The 26513-nt window shown below is 36.9% G+C and overlaps 5 protein-coding genes across 5 annotated transcripts; 3 read left to right on the top strand and 2 right to left on the bottom strand.

The window, feature by feature from the left end:
* Window positions 1-447: 447 nt before the first annotated feature.
* Window positions 448-3708, top strand: LOC127963775 (protein SET). The gene is made up of 8 exons (XM_052563852.1): window positions 448-748; window positions 1544-1601; window positions 1702-1844; window positions 1928-2031; window positions 2112-2225; window positions 2309-2479; window positions 2654-2776; window positions 3025-3708. Exons 1-8 carry the CDS (start codon window positions 676-678, stop codon window positions 3046-3048), a joined length of 810 nt encoding a protein of 269 aa, XP_052419812.1. The 5' UTR covers window positions 448-675; the 3' UTR covers window positions 3049-3708.
* Window positions 3709-3892: 184 nt separating this feature from the next.
* On the bottom strand, window positions 3893-5617 carry si:ch211-51h9.7 (uncharacterized protein LOC558400 homolog). Its single transcript, XM_052563853.1, has 2 exons — window positions 5029-5617; window positions 3893-4101 (listed from the first exon to the last, which is right to left on the bottom strand). Exons 1-2 carry the CDS (start codon window positions 5387-5389, stop codon window positions 3947-3949), a joined length of 516 nt encoding a protein of 171 aa, XP_052419813.1. The 5' UTR covers window positions 5390-5617; the 3' UTR covers window positions 3893-3946.
* A 1176-nt stretch (window positions 5618-6793) lies between these two features.
* On the bottom strand, window positions 6794-16784 carry LOC127963841 (mRNA export factor GLE1-like). Its single transcript, XM_052563919.1, has 16 exons — window positions 16582-16784; window positions 15848-16057; window positions 14399-14539; window positions 13770-13918; window positions 13594-13654; window positions 12379-12633; window positions 12042-12270; window positions 11846-11958; window positions 11691-11760; window positions 10308-10450; window positions 9387-9577; window positions 8399-8528; window positions 8185-8289; window positions 8002-8084; window positions 7346-7409; window positions 6794-7273 (listed from the first exon to the last, which is right to left on the bottom strand). The coding sequence occupies exons 1-16, from the start codon at window positions 16678-16680 to the stop codon at window positions 7205-7207; spliced, it is 2112 nt and encodes a 703-aa protein (XP_052419879.1). The 5' UTR covers window positions 16681-16784; the 3' UTR covers window positions 6794-7204.
* A 138-nt stretch (window positions 16785-16922) lies between these two features.
* cb8h22orf39 (chromosome B8 C22orf39 homolog) lies at window positions 16923-18510 on the top strand. Its single transcript, XM_052563920.1, has 3 exons — window positions 16923-17063; window positions 17954-18121; window positions 18198-18510. Exons 1-3 carry the CDS (start codon window positions 17037-17039, stop codon window positions 18327-18329), a joined length of 327 nt encoding a protein of 108 aa, XP_052419880.1. The 5' UTR covers window positions 16923-17036; the 3' UTR covers window positions 18330-18510.
* Window positions 18511-20480: 1970 nt separating this feature from the next.
* acaa2 (acetyl-CoA acyltransferase 2) lies at window positions 20481-25563 on the top strand. Its single transcript, XM_052564205.1, has 10 exons — window positions 20481-20586; window positions 21350-21516; window positions 21610-21738; window positions 21820-21936; window positions 22962-23109; window positions 23198-23373; window positions 23533-23662; window positions 23752-23822; window positions 23943-24097; window positions 25064-25563. The coding sequence occupies exons 1-10, from the start codon at window positions 20571-20573 to the stop codon at window positions 25146-25148; spliced, it is 1194 nt and encodes a 397-aa protein (XP_052420165.1). The 5' UTR covers window positions 20481-20570; the 3' UTR covers window positions 25149-25563.
* The last annotated feature ends 950 nt before the right edge of the window (window positions 25564-26513 follow it).

The raw sequence follows: 26513 nt of genomic DNA, 5'->3' as shown, positions 1-26513 counted from the left end.
TCAGACGCTGAAAGTTTACCTTTTTAACGTAACCTCGGCGTTTTTACGACGTCTTTCCTGCGTGGGGCGCGAGCGCTACGCTCAAAGACGTCATTTTCGTTAATGTTAGAAAATAATAGAATAGCCGCGTTCTCTAAGATTTCCATCAAAAATATGTTAATTTGGGTTCCAAATAAAGAAATGTTTTACGGGTTATGAATGAGTAAGTAATGACAGAGCTTTCATTTTCGGGTGAACTAAGCTTTTATACTCCGGATTAAACAGAGTCCTGTGTGTTCACTTGCAGAACCATTTTATCTCCATTCAGGTGACATGTTGTGAGAGCTTCGTTGAAATCCCGCCCTTTTAGTAGCGGTTCCAAGCCCCGCCCCGCCCCCCACAGGCGCCGACCAATCAGAGAGCGGGTCTGCGGACAGACGTCGCTCTCGGCGGGTTGTTCTGTAAGGGGCGGGGCTAATTTTCGAGCTCGTGTGGGGCGCGTTCTGTCCGAAAGAGCGCGTGAGAATCTGCGTTTCTTCCCTCGCGTTAAGTTTGTGTGCCTCTCTCTTCTTGTCCTATATTACAAGTCTTCAGGAAACCGGGTTTCAAGGAGGACGATCTTCTACCTCAGCGAGTTTAGAAACCACAGCGCTTGATTCTCACTGGAAACTCCTCTCGTCGTGAATCAGTGAAATCATGTCTGCCTCAGCGGCTAAAGTCAGTAAAAAGGAACTGAACTCGAACCACGACGGAGGGGACGAGACCTCGGGTAAGTGAGAACAATCGGCGGCCATTTTCACTTTCTCTTTTCTCTCAAGCGGGGTTTTAATCGCTGTTATCGCTAGTTAATTAGCAGCGACTCAAGTGTGGCTCGCTTGTGTAGACTGTGGCGAGATGCAGGGCTAGCGGTTGGATGTTTTCGGAGGAACGGCTGCAGCCGGCGGCGGAGGCCATGTTTGATTTCTGGCCGAACTTAGCGCGCAACAAAGCCCTGTTAGAGCGCACAGAAAGGCCGTTACATTTCAAAAATCAAAGCGCGGGAGTTTGTTTTATTCGAACCGCTAACGGCTTTTCCGAAGGAACGCGTGCAGTTAAAGAGCGTGAAACATGCGGAGCGGAAGCGTCCGCTCGCTTTGTTGTTATGCTATAGCTTTAGCCTAGCTGAGCCACGTCTCCGCCATGATGTAGCACGGTCTTATGCTTGTTTACGCACGTTAACGGGTGAATTATGGTGGAAATGAACGCTGAAGCGACTTTAAACGTGGTTAAGCGTTCGGCGGAAACCGGTGCAGCGCGATTCCGTTCACATTTAAACCACGCGGCATGAGCGCGGCTCCCCTGACTTCAATACATTCACGTCACAGAACACTTAGTTTATAATAATAATGATGATTAGTCGAAGGAATCATGCCTAGATTATGATGTAAAAAAAATTATACTTTAATCGTTTAAAGTACGTAAATTGTGAATATAAGTATTTTAGCGCTAGTTTGTTAATGTTTGGTGAGAGAAAAGCCATGAAGTGTTTGCATTTATTGTTCTTTAACACTGTTTTATTGTTTAGAAAAAGAGCAGCAAGAAGCCATCGAGCACATCGATGAAGTCCAGAATGAAATCGACAGGTATATTTATTATTGTATGAATATTAATTATCGCGGTTAATGCTGTGATGCTTATGAATAGATATTAATTATTTTTTGTTTGGTTTCTAATCTTGTCCAGACTGAACGAGCAGGCGAGTGAAGAGATTCTCAAAGTAGAACAGAAATACAACAAACTTCGCCAGCCATTCTTCCAGAAGAGGTCAGAACTCATAGGCAAAATCCCCAACTTTTGGGTCACCACATTTGTCAACCACCCACAAGGTAAGGTCCCTTGCGAACTGTTATTGCACTATTTAATCATAACGTTAAATAAATGTTCTGTTCGATATTATTTGATGATTTAGTCTCCGCTCTTCTTGGGGAGGAGGATGAAGAGGCGCTTCACTATCTGACCAGAGTCGAGGTCACAGAGTTTGAAGACATCAAATCCGGCTACAGAATAGATTTTGTAAGTGGTAAAAATGGTTTCTCATGACTTAAAGCTCCTGTGTTTTGATAACTCATCCTTGCTTTTCTGTTGCCTTTTAGTATTTTGATGAAAACATGTATTTTGAGAACAAAGTCCTCTCCAAAGAAATTCACCTGAATGAAAGTGGAGACCCAACCTCAAAGTCGACAGAGATCAAATGGAAACCAGGAAAAGTATGTATGATGTCTTTTCGTTATTATTACTCTGAATTGTCAAACGGTTGAACACTTCTGAGTTTGTGAATCTTCTTTCGTAGGACCTCACGAGTAGGTCCAGTCAGACACAGAGTAAAGCGGGTAAGAAGAGACAACACGAAGAACCCGAGAGCTTCTTCACCTGGTTTACTGATCACACCGATTCAGGCGCCGACGAATTGGGTGAAGTCATTAAAGACGACATCTGGCCGAATCCTCTGCAATACTACTTGGTGAGACTTGAACTCCCGTCTGGAGCAACATCCACAAAGAAATGGGAATTTAAAAAAATGTTCAGATTAAGCTTATGCAGACTTGGTATTATTTGATCTGAGAGAAAGTTTCCAGTCATTTTAAATCATTAAAAAGACAGCGGATTGGACGTTTTGTATTTCAATTCTCAACAGGTTCCAGACATGGAGGATGAGGAAGGAGAAGGCGAGGATGAGGATGAAGACGAGGAAGGTCTGGATGATATTGATGAAGAGGGAGAAGATGATGGGGAAGAAGAGGAGGATGATGATGGAGAGGTTTGCACCAATTTATTTAAGACTGTCATGCATCATTGATCTTAGTTTTTGATCTTTTTCTCATTTAAGAGTGCCAGAATGGCTTTTCTTTTTGTAATACATTTGTGACAACAGTTTATTTTCCAATGAGTTCTTGGAATTCTAGAACGTGCAAACTATTGTTTCTCAAACTAGTCAATCAAAAGTGCTTCTAAATTTAAAAAAAAAAAAAAAAAATCCCCCATTAATTGTCTTTATTTTTATTGCAGGACGATGACGGTGAGGATGACTGAAGCTGAAATAGAGGAATATTATCCACATTTCCCCAGTCCGGTTTCCAAATTGCTTCTTTGGCTTTTTTGTTGTCTTTTTTTTTTGGAAAGCAAGATGCTGCTTTTTCCATATTTTTTTTTTTTTTGGTTTTGAGCTCCATCTTTCCTTGCTGTGTTGAAGTTCCCCAAACAGACTCAGAATAAACTGACTGCAAAATCTTGCCAACATGGCATCCACCATCTCAATTTCCAAATACATTTCAAGGTTAAAAGCAAATCACTGTAGTTATCGGCCACACGTCGTCTGGAGTAGACTTGCGAGTAGTGTTTTCAGTTTTTTTAATTCTAAATATATATGTACAAATATGTATAATTTCTTCCTGTTTTGTGGTTAATTGAACAGAAGCCATGGTGCGCAGTGATCTGCTAGCTCTAGCGTTCTCCAAGTTTTCGTACTTTATTCTTTGTGTCTAAACCCTTCATGGTTGAATCAGCAGATAGACAACAGTAGTGAATCTCTGATACCTCTTGTAACCATGTCTGTTCAGGAGGACTGAGGAAAAGAGGGTATGTGGGCACCATCATTGAGTCTTTTGATTTTTATCTTGTCTTGTTTTACAGACATACACCAGATTTGAAATGGATTACATTTTTGATAAAATAAAATATTTAAAAAAAGGAGTCAAATCACGCTTGTAAATTTTTCCCCTTACAGCCTCAATGGACTTGAACTGTTCAGTTGGTTTCGTTCAAATAAACCTATGTTTGGGATTCATCCAGTGGAATAAAGGTTTAAATTGTTTGTTTTAAACTCAATGGAAGCTATGTTTTTACCCTAGGGTCAGGTCGAGAACAAAGCCAGGCATTTACCCATAGAAATATCTTTATTAAATGGCCTCAAGTGTGGTTTGGCTAATCGTCAACTTCTAAAAGATTTTGGTGTCATCAGCAGCGTGGACGCAAAGTGTTCCTGCAGAAGTCTGTCGATTATGAGCGCCACAAATGTCTGGTCTGAACCTTCAAACTCTTCTCGGGTCACCGTTCTGGGCCAATCACTGGGCTGGAACGCCCAACCTAAATCGAAGACAAGAATTGTTATACGAAAACTGACATTTTGGGTTAAAGGAATGGTTCACATTAAAAGGAAAAAATGGTCTCAAGCCAACCAAGATATAGAAGTACTTCATCAGATTTGGAGTAATGTAGCTTTGCATCAGTGTCTCATCAAAGGATGTACCACAGTGAATGGGTGCCGTCAGAATGAAAGTCCAAACAGCTGATAAAAACATCACAGTAATCCACACCACTCCTGTTCATCAGTTAACATCTGGAGAAGACAAGAGCTGTGTGTTTCTAAGAAACAAATCCATCATTAAAATGTTTTTTGACTTTAAATAGTTACTTCTGTCTAAAATACAAGTCCTAGATTCATAATAATTGCTTCCTCCAATGAACAAGTAATCTGAATCTGGAGAGAAATCTGCACAGATCAGGCATCGTTTACATGCAAAAAAAAAAAAATCTGTTTTATTTATGGTCTAGTGTGGATTATTGTGATGTTTTTATCAGCGGTTTGGACTGTTATTCTGACGACATCCATTGATGAGACACTGATGCAATGCTGCATTTCTACAAATCTGATCTGAAGAAACAAACTAATCTAAACGTATTTAAACAACCAGTTATTTATTTGCCCTTATAATAACCCACCAAAAACATTTTCATTGACTCAAAGCAAATCTCATAGGTGACTTATTTTGATCTCAGAAAATTTAAATGAGAAGTTCTATGCATAAAAGAAAAAATCTATCAAATTCTTTCTTTTGACCTAGAATGAACTCATCACCTCCATGTCGCAATTGCCATGCTCTACTGTTCTTGGAGCTTTGTTTTACTTGTTGTACTTTTAAATGCTCGCTTATGCTATGTATATACAGTCAGTGTCTACAATATTTTCAGTGCATTTCATTTAAGTGAATACCAAGCTCTTCAAACACCCACCTAGGTGTGTTTTGCAGCGCGGGCAGGTGGCGACGGTCCACGCGTGACCCGGATACCAGCTGAAGTGAGAGTCTGCGGGCCAGTGCTTCAGCACATCCGCGCGCGCAAAGGTCACGACTTCGAACTGGAAGCCCTGCGGATTCTCGAAGAGCTGAACGGAGACGCGCTTCCCTCCGAGCACCGTGTGGTTCCGGTGCGACAGCGCCAGGCGGCTGGGGACGAACCTCAGGTCCGCGTCCTCCGCCACCTCATGTCCGCAGGAGCGACACAGCAGCAGCCCAGAACAGCCCAGAGCGAACCGAACCCAGCCGCACCACAGCGCCACGACACACAGCGCCGCGGGAAACTTCTTCAGAAGCATCCTGAGAGACAACAACAACAACACTTCCGCCACTGACTGATGAAGCTGCGTGTAACGAGCGCAACACAAAACAACAAGTGCTCCTAGTTTAAAACTCGCTCATATAGAATGGAATTATAAAACAGTTGTTTAAAATCGAACTACATTTCTAAGCGCCTACAGCTGAAACAACACAAAGCGCCGTCACTGCGCAAGCACTAAATGACAGCGCCCCCCCAAGGCGGGAAGTATTCGTTTATTAAATACGTACGTGAACACAAAACCACATTTTTTTTCTTTTTTTTTTTTACATTTGAGATTTATGTCATCCGACAACTGGAAAAAATATATTTCCCTTGATGTATGGTTTGTTAGGAGGACAATATTTGGCTGAGATACAATTATTTGAAAATCTGGAATTCTAAATATTGAGAAAATCATCTTTAAAGTTGTTCAAATAAAGTTCTTAGCAATGCATATTATTAATAAAAAATATTTTTGTAGGAACTTTACTAAACATCTTCATGGAACATGATCTTTACTTAATATCCTAATGATTTTTGGCATAAAAGAAAAATCTATAATTTTGACCCATACAATGTATTTTTGTTTATTGCTATCAATATACCCCAGAGACTTCAGACTGCTTTTGTACTCAAGGCACAACACATATGTGAGATTTTTTGGTTTGTTTAATTTTAGACGAATGCAATATTTTAGTATCAATGAGATACTATTATAGTTTTTTGTTAATATTTTGAATTTAATATTTTATGGGTTCATGTTAATTTCAGTTAACATTTTAGTAATCGTCTTTTTATATTTGTAATTTTTATTAGTTTTTGTTTTTTAAATATCTGAATATTTTTATTTCCGTTTTAGTTTAGTTCATCCAGTTAAAATAAATGAAAATTATAAATGTTGCGATGGAAACTTGCTAAAAAAAAAGTATATTAGATAATATACCCAATCATTTTCTGAAGTACTGGATAAAATATTGAACTTATTTTTAAAAGGTAGTCACAATTAAGTGAACATTAGGTTCATTTGAAATCATTTCTTTGGTCTGGATGCTTTTAATGATGTTGTCATTTTTGTCATGAAGTGATGAAATTATAACGCAATTTCTCATCATACCTAAATCTGTAATAATTTGCCTGAATGATTTGTATTCTGAATTATATTTAATTTTGTAATAAGCTGAGCTGAAATGCATCTGATGAATTCTGTGATGTGCTTTATCATTAAAAATAGCTAAATATTTGTTATAATTAATTAAGTCTGCTAATCCCTTTTCTAAAATATTCCTTGGATAATAAAATATAATACCAGGTTTGTAATACATTCCTCTTTTATCCCATGGTTCTCATGTGGAAACAAAAGGAAAGCAACTTTCTTGTTCATCAGATTTAAAAACAATAAAAATACACTTGGTGTACTCAATTTAATCCTCAAGTCATATAAAATCATAAATATCTGCATCAACATACAGTACATTTAATCTTAATGTACGCACATGAGATCAAACTCCATCATCATATTGAAAATAAGGCTTATATTTGGGGTAAACTAATTCCCGTTAACAATCATTTGTCTAAAATGTGAATCATTTTCATATATTCGAGATCGGATGGATAGATTAAGACACCAACATGTATTAAAAACAAATTAAAGGAGTTCTTACATGCTTAAATGAAGATGGCATGATGCTCTATTAAATAAAACCTATATATGAGAAAAAATACATCAACAATCATGCGTCCTTTAAACAGTGTTGGCTTTTTCTACTTCATCTCAGTCTAGGATTGACACATTTGTCAGGTGTATTTCCACCAATCAGGAGCTGAAGAAGGCGGAGCCAAGCTCGCTCTTGGGAACAGGAATCTGCTTCGTTCTTAAAGACGTCTAGATAAGAGAGAATACAGATGCAGTGACTGTTAGCAATTACAAATCTAATGCTAAAAACCAGACACTTACCTCGAGAAACTGTTTAAGTCTGGTGACAGAGCCCATCTGACCGGTGCTGGTGACCGCTTCGATCCTGAGCAAACAAGGTTTAGTTTAATCAATAAGGGCTGTTTTGAATTTGTTTTGGTGATTTAATCACTGAGGGAAATTTATGTTTCACCTGAAAATGAAAGAATAGTTGACCCAGAAATTACCATTTAATGAAAATGAGTTTGTTTCTTCATCAGATTTCGAGAAATGCAACATTGCATCAGTGTCTCATCAATGGATGCTCTGCAGTGAATGGGTGCCGTCAGAATGAGAGTCCAAACAGCTGATAAAACCATCACAAATAATCCACATCACTATTGTGATGTTTTTATCAGCTGTTTAGACTCTCATTCTGACGGCACCCATTCACAGCAAAGCAAGTGATGCAATGGTACATTTCTACAAATCTAAGGAAGAAACAAACTCATCTCAGATGGCATGAAAATGAGGACATTTTCAGAAAAAAAAATTACTAGGTCAATTATTCCTTTAAAACAGCAAGAAAAAGTGCATCAGAAGGAATTAGAGTCTACACTAATCTGAATTAACAAACAGAAGGACAAAAAGGAGGCTTATTTCGTTGCTTTTCAAATACAAAACATTTACAATAAATTCAACAAATGTCTTTAAAGTACCTAGGGAAGTATTCCTCATAAATAAGCAATATCAGTTTCCAGAACTGCCCTCGATATAGTTTCATCAAGGCATTTCCACAGACCTAAAGAGATAAGAGACATGCCACAAAAATAAAGCAAATACTGAATGTGTGGAATAACCAAAAACCAATCATTTGCAAAAGGAAGATGAGATGATTGTACCTCCAGGAAGTCGAAGAGGATGGTAGCTGTGATGTCAGCGAGTGGCTCCATGTTGAGGATCTGTGCGAGCCAGCGCCAGCCGTGATTCAAACCGTGAGGATGAGGCTGATGAAGAGACACGCTTGTGTTAGAGATTCAGCGTCTTACATGTGCCTCACACATCAGGAACGAAGCTCTGTGTTAAAGCATGCTGTGGGACAGGAATATCACACACCCCTTGTTTGCCGGTATAAGGCCATCTCATCTGGATTATTGCTGCATAGAGACGAATCATTCCTGACATTCTCTTCAGAAAGCTGTCCTGCCCTTCCACTTTGGAGTCATCCACACGGTATCCCAGAATCCTGATGGGAAAGACACACTCATCATGCTCTGAACAGGTGAAATGCCGAAGGATTGGCTGCTGAAAGAGCTGCTCTGGTATTGTATGTGGTGCAAGTATGGCAGCAACTTGTTGTTAATAATTTGTTCGATTCATGTTGCCGGCTTTTGATTTATAACAGAATGCATATTAATATGCTGATCTTTTTAAACCCAAAACAACTAATTTAGTAAGAATTTGCATACTTTTAATGTTAACTTTAAAGGTTTGAGAGTTTAAGGTCGTTACAGTAAAACTGTAGCTACTGCACCGTAAACACAGTAAACATGTTTTCCTTTGACATTTAAAGTAAATGTTGGATATGTTCAAGGCATTAAATAAATCTCTCTTGGACTTAAAGAGTGTAATCTGTTTTTCCTATATACAGTATAACAGTAATAATACCAAACATTGATTGAATAGCCATTTATATATTTGCATTCAAAAGGGAGTTAGGAATTTAAAGGGTCTGTATGAATGCATGCATGTAGATTAAATTAAAACTAAAAAAACTTTACATTTAGTTTTAAACTTTACTTACTTTACATTTAGTTTACCCTGAAAACTCTAAAATAAAGTAAAACCAATGCATAAAAATGTATGTAATAAATGAATTGGAAAATATATTTAAATACAATTAAATTGTTAAAAATATAAAAGAAAAATGTATAAAATATTATCAATGATATTAAAATAACACTAAGATGTTCATGTGTACATAGACTTATGACTCAAAAACCAGTGCAGATAAGAATGTAAAAACACTTTCTGTGCACGGCTCCTTTATTTGATCGTAAAACGCTTCTGGCCAAGTGACTGCTGGGTGAAGCGACACACTCACTTCTGGTAATCCTCCACAGACGTGCCTCGCTCCATCGGTGGATAGTGTGGCACAGCGTATGGGCACTTCTTGTGGAGGTGGGCGAGTATAAGCTCTCCAATTTTAGGATGCAGTTCCCAGATGCCTGAGGCCACAGCGGCGATGGGGAACGCAGCCGAATGATTGGACGCAACCTCCTCTTCTCCTTGTTTCTGTGAATGAGTTATTAACGCGGTCATCGGCTGAAAAATTCACTTTTATATGTTGTTTGAACATAAATGTGTATTGGGAGTATATCACCTTGTAATAATGATAAAAATCCACCAAGTGTTTTTTTTTTTTAAATCCCCAAAATAATAAGCCAGTTACACAGACCCAGGCTCCTCCCACAATTGTTGACTGACACTGGTGTTTGATCACAGCTCCGCCCTGAGTGAGCTGATATCAGTCTGCCATTGTTTAGACGCAGGAGCAGATTTAATAATGAACATAGACATCTGAGCCGCTGAAGACGCAGTGGATAAGCTTTGTTTCTGAAGGGAATGCGCCCCCGATTTACCTAAATGCATTTAAGTTCATGTGAATCATTCCTGATCCAGTTACACCAACAGAAAAAGTGAGTATACAGGGTTTTTAATAAATCCTTGCAAAGCAAAGTCTTTTTTAATTAGCAAGATCAGCATCTAAAGTAAACGGTCTGCACGGAAGGGGCGGGGTTAGTAGAGCTCATTAGCATTTAAAGAGACATGCACCGAAACGGGTCACTGTGAAAAGAGCTGATTTATTTTGACGGGTAATAACAGTGTCGCTTTACACTGCCATTGAGTAATCTTAACCAATGGACTGCCCTAAAGAATCATATCAACTTGTGGAATCACTTTAACATCAACTTTATTTGCCTCCAAACATCTCCTTGTTTCTTTATGTAAATATCTGCCTTACCACAAACTTTTCTGCCAGTTTATAACTGACAAACTCCAGCCCCTGAGGATGCTGGGACGTAGAGACGGTCTTTCCAGCGGACGTCACCGGACGGCTGGACAACAGTTTATCAATCTTCTCAAAGGCCTCCTTCAGCGGCGCACCTACAAACATGAGGTCAACTTTATGTTAGTGATGCACTGAAAATATTATCTTAATCTTCATTTTAATGAACTGACATTGATTCTTATATCAATATCAGTGTCTTTTTCAGTTGATGTGTAAATAAAATGTCACTAAACTTATTTGTAACAAACGTATGCTTCTGATATGAAACAAAGTCTGAATTTTCAATTTAATGCCATTTTGGCATATTTTAATATAACTTGTGAGATCCAAAGCTTGATAATTAGCCAAAATAACTCAATAAAGGAGCATTTTATTAAATATGTGGAATCAATTTTTTAATCACTGTTAGTTATGTCTTCATTATTTGATGTATGTTATGAAAACAAGTTTTTATTATAGACACTGTTTAAATGTTTAGATTACACTTATGAATTAGAGTAGAAACATCAATTTATTATTATTATAGATTCTAATTGTTTGTATAAAACATATAAACATGTGAAACAGTCATTTTTGTTACTTGAAATAAAATTTGAACTTTTTTTTCTAATTTTTGATTGATTAACTTGAAATATCAAAATAACAAACAAAAATTAATTTAAAAAAAATAAAAATTATATGTAATGTTTCTACATATGTATATATATGTGCACACATATGTAACAGTACAGACATGACAACATAACTAACTAACATAACTAACTATATGAAATATTAGGAAATATAAAAAAATCGAAATATTAATAAAAACTAAAATAGTATATCAATAATTATACTGAAATTACACAAAGTCGGGGAAGTCGTGGCCTAATGGTTAGAGGGTTGGACTCCCAATCGAAGGGTTGTGGGTTCTAGGCTCGGGCTGGACGGAATTGTGGGTGGGGGGAGTGCATGAATAGCTCTCTCTCCACCTTCAATACCACGACTTAGGTGCCCTTGAGCAAGGCACTGAACCCCCAACTGCTCCCCGGGCGCCGCAAGCATAAATGGCTGCCCACTGCTCCGGGTGTGTGCTCACAGTGTGTGTGTGTGTGTGTGTTCACTGCTCTGTGTGTGTGCATTTCGGATGGGTTAAATGCAGAGCACAAATTCTGAGTATGGGTCACCATACTTGGCTGAATGTCACTTCACTTCAAAGACTGTGTGCACAGACAACTAAAAAAATTTTTTTTTAGTTTTTTAAAGAGATAATGTTAATTTCACTTTCTGTGTTTCTGTCAGAAATCATTTGAGTTCATCATAACTTCATGCTGCTCTTCCTCACGTTCGTCTCACCTGAGATGTTTGCGATCTGGCTCACAGGTGTGGTCGCTGCCTTCTGCAGCTCCATTTTTAATTTCTTCGTCTGCAACATAAGTGCAATGTAATTACAGACTACCCCACCATACGGTCTCCAGATACAGGCTCCACAGAGCTGCCAGGCGTCTAACCTGCGTGTCTTTAGCTCTGCTGATCTCATCAAACGCCTGAGCGCACTGATTGGCCGCTTCCTGCAGCACGCTGTACCACTTCAGAGTGCTCTCATCTGCTCCTGTCTGAAGACCTGCAGATGACAGATTTCATTAGTGATATGTACATCACACACTGCTTCTTTGGAGCTTGGTGCATGTTTTTTTGCTTCCTCACCCTCCTTCTTGGGTTTCTCTTTGGCGGACACCGCTGCAGTTTTCTTTTGCTCCTCTTGCTGTGCTTTCAGCTCCTCGTGTCTCTTCTTCTTCTCCTCCTCTTCCTCCTGCTCCTTCCTCTTCCTCTCGGCAGCCTGTGCCACCTCGCCCTGCAGGTTTCTGACTAGTGACCTCATTTCCTGTAGCGCTCGCTCCGCCACGGTCAAATCCTCCACGCTGGGAAACTGACCCTGCACAAATACATTTATGCATTTCGCATTTATGCAAGTCACTTATGTTGCATTTAAGAAAATTCAGCTTTGATCACAGGAATGATTTAGAGGTGGATGTGGACTCACATCTGCAGATGATGGCACCACCTCGGAGACCTGCGAGCAGAGCTGGTTCCCGCGGGTGATGTAGGGGGTGTGGTCAAGGGCGGGGTCTGTATGCGTGGAGGGGCGTGGCTGTAGGAGCTGGTTGAGCTGTAGCACTTCCTCCTGTATGGCGTTGATGGCTCTCTGCCGCTCTCTGCCCTCCACCTGCCGCTGACGCTCAAGCTCCGCCTCCCGCAGACGCTGTTGCTCCGCCTCCCGCACACGCAGGTTCGAGATCTGCAACACAGAAAACCAGGCTCTTACCCAACATAGGTCTGGTATTCAAGGTACTGCCATTTATTTAGTGGTATTTTTTGTGGTATTATTATCTAACCTGCAGACAAACCTAACCGATGTTGATTCGGAGTTGTGTTAATGTTACAAAATTAAATGAATGTACAGTAAAATATAAGATACGTAAAGATATATAAGATAAGTGTTATTTAGTTTTTATTAATAAATTAGTTTTAATATTTTTTGTTTTGTTTTTATATTTATGTATATATACACATATAAACTATTTTCATTTGAAATCAAATAAAAAATTAAACTTTTGTAATTTTCTATTAATTTTTTTAATACGTCTGTAAAAAAATAAATAAAAAAATGTTGCTTTGGCAACTCGCTGAAATACAACACTTGTAATTAAGTTCTTTATATTTAAAAACTATATATATTTTTTGATTTTTCAGATAACATTAATTTTATTTCAATTGAAAAAATATTTATGTATTTTTTTAAGTTACGGTTTTAGTTTAAGCTACCTAAAAAAAGGTTCCACCTTTAGTATAATCTTTACTGACGAGATTTTTTCACTGGAAATTTACTTTAAGTTAAATTTCACTTCAACTCATTTGATAAAATCTTCTCTATTTAAATCTCATTTAACTTAATGAATGAATCTGAAGATGAAAATCATTATTCGATGAGTTGGTAATAGAAAAGATTACTGTATATTGTCATGACTTTTTATAGTTGATTTCAAACATTTTTGCTTTAACAAAAAAATTAAAGCTTCACATTTCTGCTTTTAAACTCTCTGGAATCCAGAACCGGTTTTAAAGCATTTATTGATTATTTAAACAAGCCAAAATGATTTCCTGTGTTAATGGACATTATGTCAGAGATGCTGTTGATAAAGCTCAACTCGAGCTCAATCTGGAAGATTTCTGAAACATCAGATCCATTCAGACTCACTTTCAATCTGTGTCTGTGTTCCTCTCGCAGCTTCTCCTGTCGACCGAGACTCTCCTGTGCCCTTTAAACACAAAACACGGCTTTAACAACTAACTGATACAGCACATGATTCAAGACACATGGCATGTAATCATCTCAACTGTTAAATGAGAATGAACAGATCAGAAACCCCGTACCCTTTCTCCATCATGTCTCTCATACTCTGTTGCTCCTGTCTCTGTTTGAGCTCCATTAGTTCCTCGTAGCGCTTGAGCTGCTCAGACTCACAGATAGAGACGCTGGCCACCAGCCGCTCCTGCTGCTCCTGTCTGAGACTCAGCTCCGCCTGGGAGAGGAAACACACGTGCATTACATGCATCAATGATAGAAGTCTCTTCTGCTCACCAAGGTTTAATGCATTTAATTCATGAAAATACAGTCAAATTGGTAAAACATTTGTACAATTTAAACCACTTTTTAATATTAGGATATACTGTAAAATGGATTTTATTTCTGTGATGCACAGCTGTATTTCCAGCATCATTCCTCCAGTCTTCAGTGTCACGTGATTGTCAGAAATCATTCTGATTTGCTGCTCAAGAAACATTCTGATTATCATCAACGTTGAAAAACAGTTGCTTCATATTATTTGTGGATGCATTTGATTTTTCAGGATTCTCTGAAGAACAAAACGTTCAAAAGAAGAGAATCTTCGGAAACATTATAAACGCATCAATTTAATGCATCTTTGTTGAAAACGGTATTCTTTCAAAAAACAAAATAAGTGCACAGAAACATTTTGATCGTAAGGTTCCAGGTGTGTTACCTTTGCTCTGGCCTTGTGTTTGTGCTCACACATGAGGATGCAGCCGGCCATCTGTGTGGCTCTGGGAGACAGGACGGAAATCGCCGGAGGTGAGCTTGCTACAGGACTCACAGCAGAATCCTCCGTTATTCCTTCAGCTTTCTGAGATCAAAAATAAATGAAAACAGAAAAAACACAAACAATTAACTAAATTAAATGAATATGAATTATAGCTTTGATTTAAACTAATAAAGTCCAGATGAAAGAAAAGTAGCAATAGATCCTTTCTTCTGAGTATATCATCTTATCGAGAAATAAAAGTAGGATGGGGTCTTTGTTTTCTGCATCCAAGCTGTTTATCGGATGTGATTACAAATCAACTTAAACCACAGATTATCTTGAAGTTCCCAGTTAAGTTGTCCAAAGCTGTTATGCAATGAAATTTGCACACTTACAGTGGGGCTTGAAAGTTTGGGCACCCCTGCTTGTTCTGAACAGTTAAACTGAGAACAGTTCTTCAGAAAAATCTTTAAGGTCCTGCAGATTCTTCAGTTTTCCAGCATCTTTGCATATTTGAACGCTTTCCAGCAGTGACTTTATGATTTTGAGATACATCTCATCACACTGAAGACAATTGAGGGGCTCAAACACAACTATTTAAAAAGATTCAAACGTTCACTGATGCTCCAAAAGAAAACAAGATGCATTTAGAGCTAGAATTTGAAGAGAGAATTTGAAGATCAAGGTAAATTGTACATAATTTGTGCTCCAGGAAACAAAGAAGTTGCTTACGAAGGGCAGAACTAGATGGAAAAATATTATATTTCAACAAAATAAGAAAATTTTGGACATCTTCATCGTGTTCAAAAGTCTCTCAAAAGCTCTTAATGCATCTTGTTTTCTTCTGGAGCATCAGTGAACATTTGAATCTTTTTAAATAGTTGTGTTTGAGTCCTTCAGTTGCCCTCAGTGTGATGAGATGTATCTCAAAATCATAAAGTCACTGCTGGAAAGGGTTAAAATATGCGAAAGATGCTGGAAAACTGAAGAATCTGCAGGACCTTAAAGATTTTTCTGAAGAACGCTGCTCAGTTTAACTGTTCAGAACAAACAAGCGACTCATGCACAACCATCACAAAACAGAAAGACAGTCGAGGATCATCAGGTAACAGCACACAGTACTAAGAACCAAGGGTTCACAAACTTTTGAATGGGCTTATTTGAATAATTTCAGCAATTTTCTTTGTCTTGTCTTACTCAGGGCAGTACTAAATAAAAAATAACATGTATTTAGTATGATCTCTCTTATTTTTTGAAAATTATTCACATTTTTACAGATTCTGCAAGGGGTTCCCAAACTTTCGAGCCCCACAGTACATCTCTGTTAAAGCTCAAACTCTCATGAGCGATTCTGAAACTCGGTTTTGCAACACTCAAGTTATTGTCTGTGGTATGAATAAATCACATCACCTGCTCATCCTCCTCAGCGTGAATGGGAGATGAGATCTGTCTGGGACTGATGGGAGCTGAAGCAAGATCTCGTGAAATCTCGGGACTCGTATCTCGAACACATGAGGACAGAGAGCGGGTCTTGAGCAGCGGACGAGGGCTCAGTCTCTTCAGAATCTGTCCTGAGAGACGAGACAGACTGGACACCTCAACACAGCCCACCAGAATATCCTAAAAAACAGACCAGGGTTACAAGAAATCAGACAGGACTCAATCATTTGATTCAGTACTTTAAAGTTTTAGTATTAACGAACACTTTGGTTTTAGTTGAATGAGAGCACAAACGTCCAGCGAATGTGACCAAGACAAATAAGTACATTTAATGACATTTGTCTTGTTTATGAATGTTTTTAACCCTTTCTAAAATACTTTTAATACCTATGTGAAAAATGCTTAATAAATTGAGTTATATGTACCATTATATCATCATAATTATTATTATATAATGCATTTATGACCTATATCTTTGTCCAGTGGCTTTACAGTGATCGTAAAACATTACAATACCATGATATTCTGATATATACATGTAGCTTTTGTATATTCTTATACCTTGGAATGATACAAAAACAGATCTAACACTGAATACATGTCGAAAACATCACGGTACGCTTGTTTAGTAATAAATGTGATTAATACTCCATAACGATCAAATGTGAACTAAATGAGGCGTTTATATTTCTCGGCATATTTACCTCCCCTTTTTCCAGCCAGTCTGGACTGTATTTGAGTTTCCCCTTCGGAGAGTTTTTCAGGGCTTCTAAAGTCTCAAATCGTAGACTTTCGGATGGCATTTTGGAGGCATTAAAGTGTTTTTACCTCACACCGATTTAACTAACTAACGTAACTAGACACCTAAACAAGCCGGCGCTCACTTCCGCTTCCGTTTCCGCTTGTATACAAAGTAAAAGTCTGGATGACGCGTATCGATTATTCTTACACACTACATATTATGTATTAATATATATATTTAACGCAAACGCGTGAATCGAATGTTAACAGAATTATATTCCACTTTTTAAAAAAATATTACATTTATATTAAATATTCAAATAGTAATTTATTTGACATTGTCAGTAGATGGCAGTGGAGAAGTAAAGCATTGATCGCCACGCGCTGGAGATCAGCAGAGAAGAGCGCGCGCGCAGTTATGGCAGGGTCACAATCAAACTGGAGGGTCAGTCTGATTACTTTTATCTCTGTATTTTTCGTTTTATGTTGATTAAGTAACTCGTTTTGCGGTTACATTGCAAATAATACTGTGTCGTACTTTTACAGTGAAGTGTAGTTAACCTAGCACTGTCATTGTACTCCGGATTTCATTTTCAACCGAGACCAACACATTAAAAAAAAATGCTTTTGAAATGATTTGACCATGTTTTTGCTGAATAACTTTGGTAAAACCTTGGTATTCTTAGCATTATACATATTGTATAAATACACAAAAACAAAAGTTATTTTGGCAATACCATTGTACAGTAATAGGAGGTTTTGTAAGTGTAATCTTTCAGTACTACAGTATGGATTAAAATATGATTATCATCAGAGATGAATATGAGTTTTTTTTTTCATCAGATTTGGAGAATTGTAGCATTGCATCACTTGCTCTGCAGTGGATGGGTGCCGTCAGAATGAGAGTTCAAACAGCTGATAAAAACATCACAATAATCCACAGCAGTCCTGTCCATCAGTTAACATCTGGAGAAGACAAAAACTGTGTTTGTAAGAGACATCCATCAAGATGTTTTACATCAAACTGTGGCTTCTGGCTGAAATATGAGTCCATGATCCGTAATAACACTTCTGAAGCATTTTTATGGATTATGGACTATTTTAGTTTGCTGGAGTAAAAAAAACGTCTTTGCTTCTCACAAACACACAGCTTCTTGCTTCTCAAGACATTAACTGATGAACTAGAGTGGTGTTGATTACTGTGATGGTTTGCTACATTTCTCCAAATCTGACACAGAAAAAAACTCCTCTACATCTTGCATGGTCTGAATGCGATTCATTTAAATTTGATGAACTGTTCCTTTAAAGAATATATTTTTATGTTTGCCCACACAGCCACCACGTTCATGTGACGTCTACTGGTGTGAATTCAAGCATTGCAAGAGTTTATTCAACAGATTCCATGAATACTACACCTACGGCAGAGCGCCGGACTGCCAGCAGTGGAAAGAAGACTATTACACCTGCAAAGAGTGGGAGAAAAACCACAGCACACAGGCCAAGGTGAGTCCAGAGCAATGCATAAACATTGCTGTTTATTCTGGCCACTAATCACTTTGTTTCCTTCTACTATCATTAGGAATCCCTCCAGGAGAGCGAGAGGAAGCGAGTTGCCGAGCAGAGGAAGTTCACTCCGGTCTGGGAGCTTCGACAGACGCCTCCGGCTGATTGGCACATGCCGCTCAACCAGGGCAAACCACAGGACTCATAAAGGACTATTTAAGACACGAGAAAGTACTTGAGTTGCTGGGAATCTCCTCACACTACCTCTCCAGGACTGATGCACTTCTGTTCCAGTGCAGATCTGATTTTCCTGATGTTTAGTGCAAGGCATCCTAAAAATCCTGATCAACCTGAATATCGAATTAATAAAGCGAACACCTGAAGTATAAGCATTTGACGACCCTAGTGAAAAATAAATATACTTTGGAGATGCATTTATTTCATGCTAAGTAAACTACAAATACATAAACATACTTATGTGCTTAATAAAATACAGTGCAATTGTACTTTTAGTGTAATAAACTGGTATACAGTCTGCTAAACTAGAACTAATGGTGTGCTTAATGCACCTTAATTGTAGAACTGAAGCCCAATTAAAGATATACTGAAGTATATTTGATTGTGATTAAAGTGGAACTATTGCAAGAGTACTTTAAATCTCTTGCATTTAAAGACCTATATAATTATTCAAAGACCATGCAATCATCATTAGACACACATTAAAGGTTTAATATTAAGAAATGGACATTGTGCACAAGTAGTTCTTCAAATATAGTTAAATTGTAATTTTTAAAATCTTGAGAGCTACAGATTTGAACTATTCTTAGTGTGAAATAAATGCATTTTAGACATACAACTTTTTGCTAAGGTCACTATAACACAAAAACTTCTACTTCTGCTTATTTTCCATTTTAAATATCACAAAGCCACATCTGTTGTTAATCAAAAGGTAGTATTTCAGTTCTGTACATGTGTTAATGAAAGCAAACATGCAATGAGAAAAGCTTTTGTGGATGTTTTAACAAGAGTTTGGTCTTTACTGCTTCACTGGAGACTGCAGAAATCAGATAGTTAATGGATAATTGTTACATTTATTTGTAATTAAGTTCCTGTGACACTAACCAGCTAAAAGTCATTGGAATCACTGGCCAGAAGCTAGAAACATTAATAAAGGTATGGTAACATTTTATTTTAAGGTATTCTTGTTACACATGTCGCATGTACTTAGTATTAGAATAACAATTAATCATGCATAATGACATGCAAGTAACCATATACTAAATGCATGTAGTTAATTAATATTACTCAGTGCTTTAAAGACACCTTAAAATAAAGCTTAACAGACGGTATAAATAAGGAAACAAATGATTTAAAGACCACATCAAGAATTAAATATATATATATATATATATATATATATATATATATATATATATTTGTATTCCAGATACACAAGCTGTACTGTAACAGGTGTTGACAAATATTAATTTGCACCAACGTCACGGATCCTGGAGAGAACATTAGATTTAATTCAGTTCAAATGGACCGAATCACAATAATAAGAGATTCAACACTTATTAAGTTTGTTTTCCCTTTCTTTGTAAGAAATAAAATTGTGTCTACACTACTTGGGGAAAGTTTAGAATAATTAAGATGTGATTGAAAGAAGTTTCTTCTGCTCAACAAGAAGACAAAAATGCAGTAATATTATGAAATATTTTTAAAATCCAAAAGCACTGTTTTCTACATTATTATTGGTGCTCAGTTATTATCCTATAAATTAATATTTCTGTCGATGCCTTTCAGGAAACATGCTTTTTTTTTTAATTATGTGAATCAGTAAATACAGTTTTGTCATGACAGGAATAAATACAATTTTAACATTTTCACATTTAAAACCGTTTTACATCTACTTTTACAACCGTTTTAACATTGATGATAATCAGAAATATTTCTTGAGCAGTAAATCAGTATATTAAAATGATTTCTGAAGACTGGAAATTCAGCTTTGATCACAGCAATCAATTACAGATATACACATAGAATAATAATGTTTCTGTTTACTGCTTGTGTGATCAAATAAATGCAGTCTCAATCCCCGCCATAATTTACTAGAAATATCGACTTTATACGCATCAGTGTTGAAGATTTATGAAGTGTTTTACACATGCGGAAAAAGGGTGAAAAAAAAACACGTTCGTTTTCACACACGCATTAATGTATTTTTATCTTCCATCGATATCAGGTATAGTTATATATCATAATTATTAAATGGATATTTTAAAATGTATGTTCACCTGATAAGTAAGACATTATTTTACATAATATAATATTTAAGAGGTTTGTCGAATGTTGTGAAGTGAATGTTGAGGGGAAGTGGGTGAAAGGTCGGCGCAGGAGTGTGTGTTTCTGTCCGCAGTGAATCTCTCAAACGGTCACGAACTCAATCATGTCTCTCCTGAGAGGTAATGCTAAATGAATAAACTTTATATGTTGTTTCTTCGAAATCATGCATTATATTGAACCTGTCGAATGATTTGTTTTGTTTTATCTGGTTTTGCGCTTGTTTTCCGCGCTTGAAGTTCAATGTCACTGTATAACGTTAACATTACCTTCCCTCCGTTTCGTATTTGAATTAATTTCTTCTTTTTTTCCGTTACTGGTAAAAACGCTCTAAATATTAATAGGCGAACAGTTAGTCTACTCTTTATTAAGATGTCATATTTATTGAGCAAATTATTAAGAGGTTCAAAGCTTTGGTTTAAAACTAGGTTAAAGTTGAGGTAAGTGACTTATTGTAATGTTTACGCTTTGGCATGACCCTTACTTATAAGTAGTATAATCCAAGTTTATTTTATTAAGTATACTTAAGTGAAGTTCAAGTATATATTTTTAGTATACTTTATGTATAAAGTATACAAATATCAGTGTTCTAGTATACTTGTAAGTTTACTGTTTCAGTACTCCTTGGGACTAAATTGGCTCACTTTATAGCATATAAAAGTATACTTTTAAGTTGCAAACTTTTAGTACACTACTAGTTAACCTCTATGTTTGTAGTTTGTACTGCACCTATACTAAAAGTGAACTTATAGGTATAGTAATAGTTTACTAATTAAATACTTTGTACACTTTGAAGTATAGTCTCAGTAAACTACTTTTTTTGTATATATTTTGTTAGCTGCAGGAAACTGAGCGTCTCTGTCTCTTCTTTGTGTGTTTGTGTAGGTGTGTTCATCGTCTCTGCTAAGAGGACACCGTTCGGCACGTATGGAGGAGTTCTGAAGGAGCACAGCGCCACGGATCTGGCCGAACACGCCGCTAAAGCTGCTCTCGCCGCGGGGAACGTGGCTCCTGAGCTGGTCAACAGTGTCATCATGGGAAACGTCATGCAGGTGAGAGACACACGGATGGCACTGAACGACTATATTTTTTTGCACTAACCCTGGTTTTCTGAAGTTGATTTGTTGTGTCTGTCTGTGATCCAGAGCTCTGCTGACGCCCCGTACATCGCACGTCACGTGGGACTGCGGTGCGGCGTTCCCATCCCAGTGCCAGCGCTGGCCGTCAACCGCCTCTGCGGCTCCGGGTTCCAGGCCATAATCAACGGAGCACAGGTACAAGGTCTAAACGAATGTGAAACGGCCCAGAAGTCTCCTCAGATTAAGTTCTGATTGCTGTGTGTTGTGTGTCTGTAGGAGATCTGTCTTAAAGAGTCAGAGGTGGTTTTATGTGGAGGCTCAGAGAGCATGAGCCAAGCGCCTTACGCCGTCAGGAACATCCGCTTCGGCACCAAGTTTGGAGTGGATTTGAAGGTTAAGTCCACATCATTTAAAGTCACTGATTCTGAATTGAATTTGAAGTTTCCAATAATGAATTAAAATTGTTTGAGTTGTGCTCTGGTTGAAATATTTCATTGGATTTAAAGGGAGTCCAATTAAATGAGTTTTATCTAGTGATGACAAATGAGCAACAGAAATGTATTTACATAAAAACACCTTTAGGAGAACGTTAAAAAGCATCTACGCAAAACATGCAACAAACAAAAAGAATACCCATGCGTATGCAAAATTGATAAAAGGATGAATAAAAGAAAAAATTTATTAAATTAAATTACAAGAATTGACATGGATTAAAAAAAAAAAAATACAAGCAGACAAAATCTTATCAATAGCATTACCAAAAGGCCTATTTCTCTCAAAATATTGTTCACACATCTGTCTAAGGAGAAGTGCTCACTAACTCAGATTTAGACAGATTTGTGAACAATATTTTGAGAAGAATAGGCCTTTTGGTAATGCTACTGATAAGATTTAGTCTGCTTGTATTCTTTTTAATATTCTTTTTTTTAATCCATGTCAATTCTTGTAATTGTAAACTGTGCACATAGAAAAAGTCTTTATATCTTTGAGTTCAGCTCATGAAAAATGGGTGGAAAAACAAAAGTGTTGTGTTTTATAACTTTGTTACATGTATCTATATCTTCAGGAATCTGTCTTTTTAATGACTAGTTAAAGAGATTTGAGAAGCGAGAAAATGTGATAGAGTTGGGGGAAAAATCTTACAAAATAAATAGACAATAAATACAGTGTTTGAAGTGTCAGTATAAGGGCAAATAATATTAAATTAAAATTTATAATATATTGATTATATTAAGGTTATTAATATAAAATAATATTCAGGTTATTATAAATTATTCTATGTAATAATTTCTTATAATATTAGTTCGAACAGTGCTAAGAACATCATGCATATTTAGATACACTCAGATTGACAGGTATGTTCTGTGTGAGATTTTAAAGTGGACTTTGAATAAAAGTGTTGTCTGTGTGTGAGTCAGCTGGAAGACACGCTGTGGGCAGGACTGACGGATCTGAACATAAAGCTGCCCATGGGCATCACCGCAGAGAACCTGGCAGAGAAATACCAGATCAGCCGCGAGGACTGTGACCAGTACGCATATCAGACCCAGCAGAGGTGGAAGACAGGTGAACAGATCGACCTCACAGCGGTTCAGTGCTGCATCAATACACACACACACACACATGCTCACATGCACATCTGTCTCTGCTTTAGCTCATGAGGCTGGATACTACAACGCTGAGATCGCTCCCATTGATGTGAAGGCCAAGAAAGGGAAAGTGTCCATGACGTGTGATGAACATCCTCGTCCTCAGACCACACTGGAGCAGATGGCAAAGCTGCCCACCGTCTTCAAGAAAGGAGGCACCGTCACTGCAGCCAATGCTTCGGTGGGTAACAGTTACAAAATAAGAGTCAGAGAGAGGATGTGCTTTATTTATAATTTTATTTGTTATATATTCATTTATCCTGTTTATTTGTTATAAAAATTATTGTGTGTAATTTTGTGTAGTGATGTTTTTGAATGATGTTTTTGGCTCCTCCCACAGGGCGTGTCTGATGGGGCTGCTGCTGTGGTCATAGCCAGTGAGGATGCACTGAAGGCTCACAAACTCACCCCATTGGCTAGAATCGTGGCCTATCACACCTCAGGCTGTGATCCCAGCATCATGGGCATTGGTGAGTGCTCTGTCCCCAAATATAATTTTCCCACTACGTGTAAAAGAATAATAGATTTAATCATCCATCATGTTTTGTGAATGCGACAGGGCCTGTACCTGCCGTCACAGAAGCCCTGAAGAAGGCTGGTCTTTCACTCAAAGACATGGATCTGGTGGAGGTAGATTATGATTACATACTCAGGGTTTCTGTTATTATATTACACTATACATGCATTTAGGATGTGACGTTTCCAGAGCTGGTCGAGCAGGTTTGATCCAGAGTTTCATGTATCCGTCAGGTCAATGAAGCGTTTGCTCCTCAGTATCTGGCTGTGGCTAAAGCTTTGGGCTTGGACCCTGCAAAGACTAACGTGAACGGAGGAGCCATCGCCATTGGACATCCTCTCGGGGCTTCTGGGACGAGAATCACTGCGCACCTCGTTCATGAGCTCAGGTAAAGACACAGATTTATATAGACGCTCTTCAACATCAACATGAAATGAGTTTCCTAATGCACAGGTGCATCGTTCATTAATGTATTTTATTATAAAGAAGGAAATGTTTAAGTTTGTAATTTGTCCTTTTCTTTTACTTAAATTTTATTTATTTTTCTGGAAACTATTCATACAGTATTAAATAAACACAGGAAAAGGGGGAATAAATTACATTTTGTTTTTGATGTAAGAATAAGTTTGTGTTAGGAATTATTTTACTTTATTATAATTTTTTCTAGTAAATGAAAGCCAACACAATAACTTTTAAAATTATATAAATAAGACACCTTTTTGTGTAAAAGTAAATGTAAAAAAAATTTAAAACTATTTTTAAAATGTAGAAAATAAAATGTTAAAAGTTTTAAATAAATGAATATATATATATATATATATATATATATATATATATATATATATATAGCCAACTGAGAAATATTCATGCAAAAGCAATAACATAAACTAAAATAATAAATTAAAATTTAATAAAGTAAAAAAAAATCTGATGTCAGAACACAAACGAAATAAATTAAATATAAGTAAAATCTATAAATATAGATATAAACGTCTATAAATAAAAACAGCCTTTTCTCAAGAGATTTATATTCATTGAATATTATATAGAATATAATATTAAAATATTTAGTTATCTTTTTTTTAATATAGGGCATGAATAGAAATTAAACAAAAATAAAATGAGAAATATCTGTGCAAAAAACAGGTAGCCTCAAAAGTTTTTTTCTGAGATCTGAATGCAAACCCAATAAATAAATCATATAAATGAAAACTTTTTCATTAAAGTAATATAAAAATAAATAAACAATCGACTAGCAACTGCTCAGCTATCAGGAGGCAGTCCTGTGTTTTATGTTGACTTATTTTTAGGATGTGTTTATATTACATGAAGTCATTCTGTTTTCTGTTTGCAGGAGACGCGGTGGAAAGTATGCGGTCGGCTCTGCCTGCATCGGTGGAGGTCAGGGCATCGCCATCATCCTGGAAAACACAAACTGAGAGAAACTAACACACACATGCTGAGGAGACTCACTGCGAACAAATCAAGTCAAATTCAAAACCTAATTCACACCGTCCCAAAATCTGAAGCAAAAGATTCCGTCCACACATGTGGAGTAATAACGGTTTATTTTGCACATGATGATTGTTGTTCCTTTAAATATCCCCACATATGATGGCATGTTTAGATGTTTGGTGCCTTATTTTTGTCTCTGTGCCTGATCTAACATAAGCTGTGTTCCAGAAATGTAATATTCGTCATCGTGATTCAGCTCCATGTCACTGATGACACTCTTGATGTGGACTTGGAAATGGTTTTGTATGATGATAAATTGTTGGGAGTGAATTCTTGTCAGATTCACTCAGCTGAGCTCTGACTGTTCTTCTCATCAATAAACAATGAGCTGAAAAACAATGCATTTTCTCTCTCTTGGCCTGCAGTTGTGTTTATATAAAACTAGATTTATTCATATTACAATAACAAAGCTTTGAATGCACCATGATTCCTTAAATAAATTATTTAAGGATAACCTTCTGATTCAGTTTGAGTTAATCCAGGATTATTTTACTTACATGTTTCATGTGTAGCTGTGTATAAATACAAATGACAAGTGTTACATATTGTATCTGGGATTAAAAATGTTAATAAAATGTGTGTATATATACAGTGTGCATGTATACTAACATATAATGATTACTGAAGACTGGAGTTATGATGCTGAAAACATGGGTTTGATCAGAGAAATCAATTACATTTTAAAATCTATTCACATAGAAAATGGCTGTTTTAATTTATAATATTATTTCACGATTTTTAATGCATATGTAATGCATTTTTGATCAAATAAATGCTGCCAGATGACCAGAAGAGTCTTTTAAAAACATAAAAAAAATCTTAATTATTTATTTATTTATATATATATATATATATATATATATATATATATATATATATATATATATATATATTATATATAAATTGCAAGCATTGACAGCAGTAAAATAATCAAATGATCTACTCAATTGTATAATTGCAGCCTGACCTTCAGTTTCTAAATCAAATTTATTGCTTCGATTTATTTTCTAAAATATATCAATTGAGCTCCAGTTTTATTAAAATACTTTACAATAACATTTCAAGTATTTCCAAACCGCCCGATGATCGGCGCTCGATTCCATCTAGAAGCGCCTGCGCCTTTAAGACGCAAACACGACGGAAGAAGAACCCCGAGCGTCATACGTCACGACTATATATACGTCAAATGCCCGGATGTCGGTCTTTTTTTCTAGCTGAAGGTAATTGTGACTTCCATCTCAGTTTTCTCCAAACACAATCTGCATTAATCGGTTTCATCTAATCTTAAA

The sequence above is a fragment of the Carassius gibelio genome, chromosome B8 (genome assembly GCF_023724105.1).
Source record: "Carassius gibelio isolate Cgi1373 ecotype wild population from Czech Republic chromosome B8, carGib1.2-hapl.c, whole genome shotgun sequence".
In the NCBI taxonomy this organism is placed as follows: domain Eukaryota; kingdom Metazoa; phylum Chordata; class Actinopteri; order Cypriniformes; family Cyprinidae; genus Carassius; species Carassius gibelio.
The sequence above is the reverse complement of the archived record's forward strand: the minus strand, read 5'-3'. Positions and strand labels throughout refer to the sequence as shown.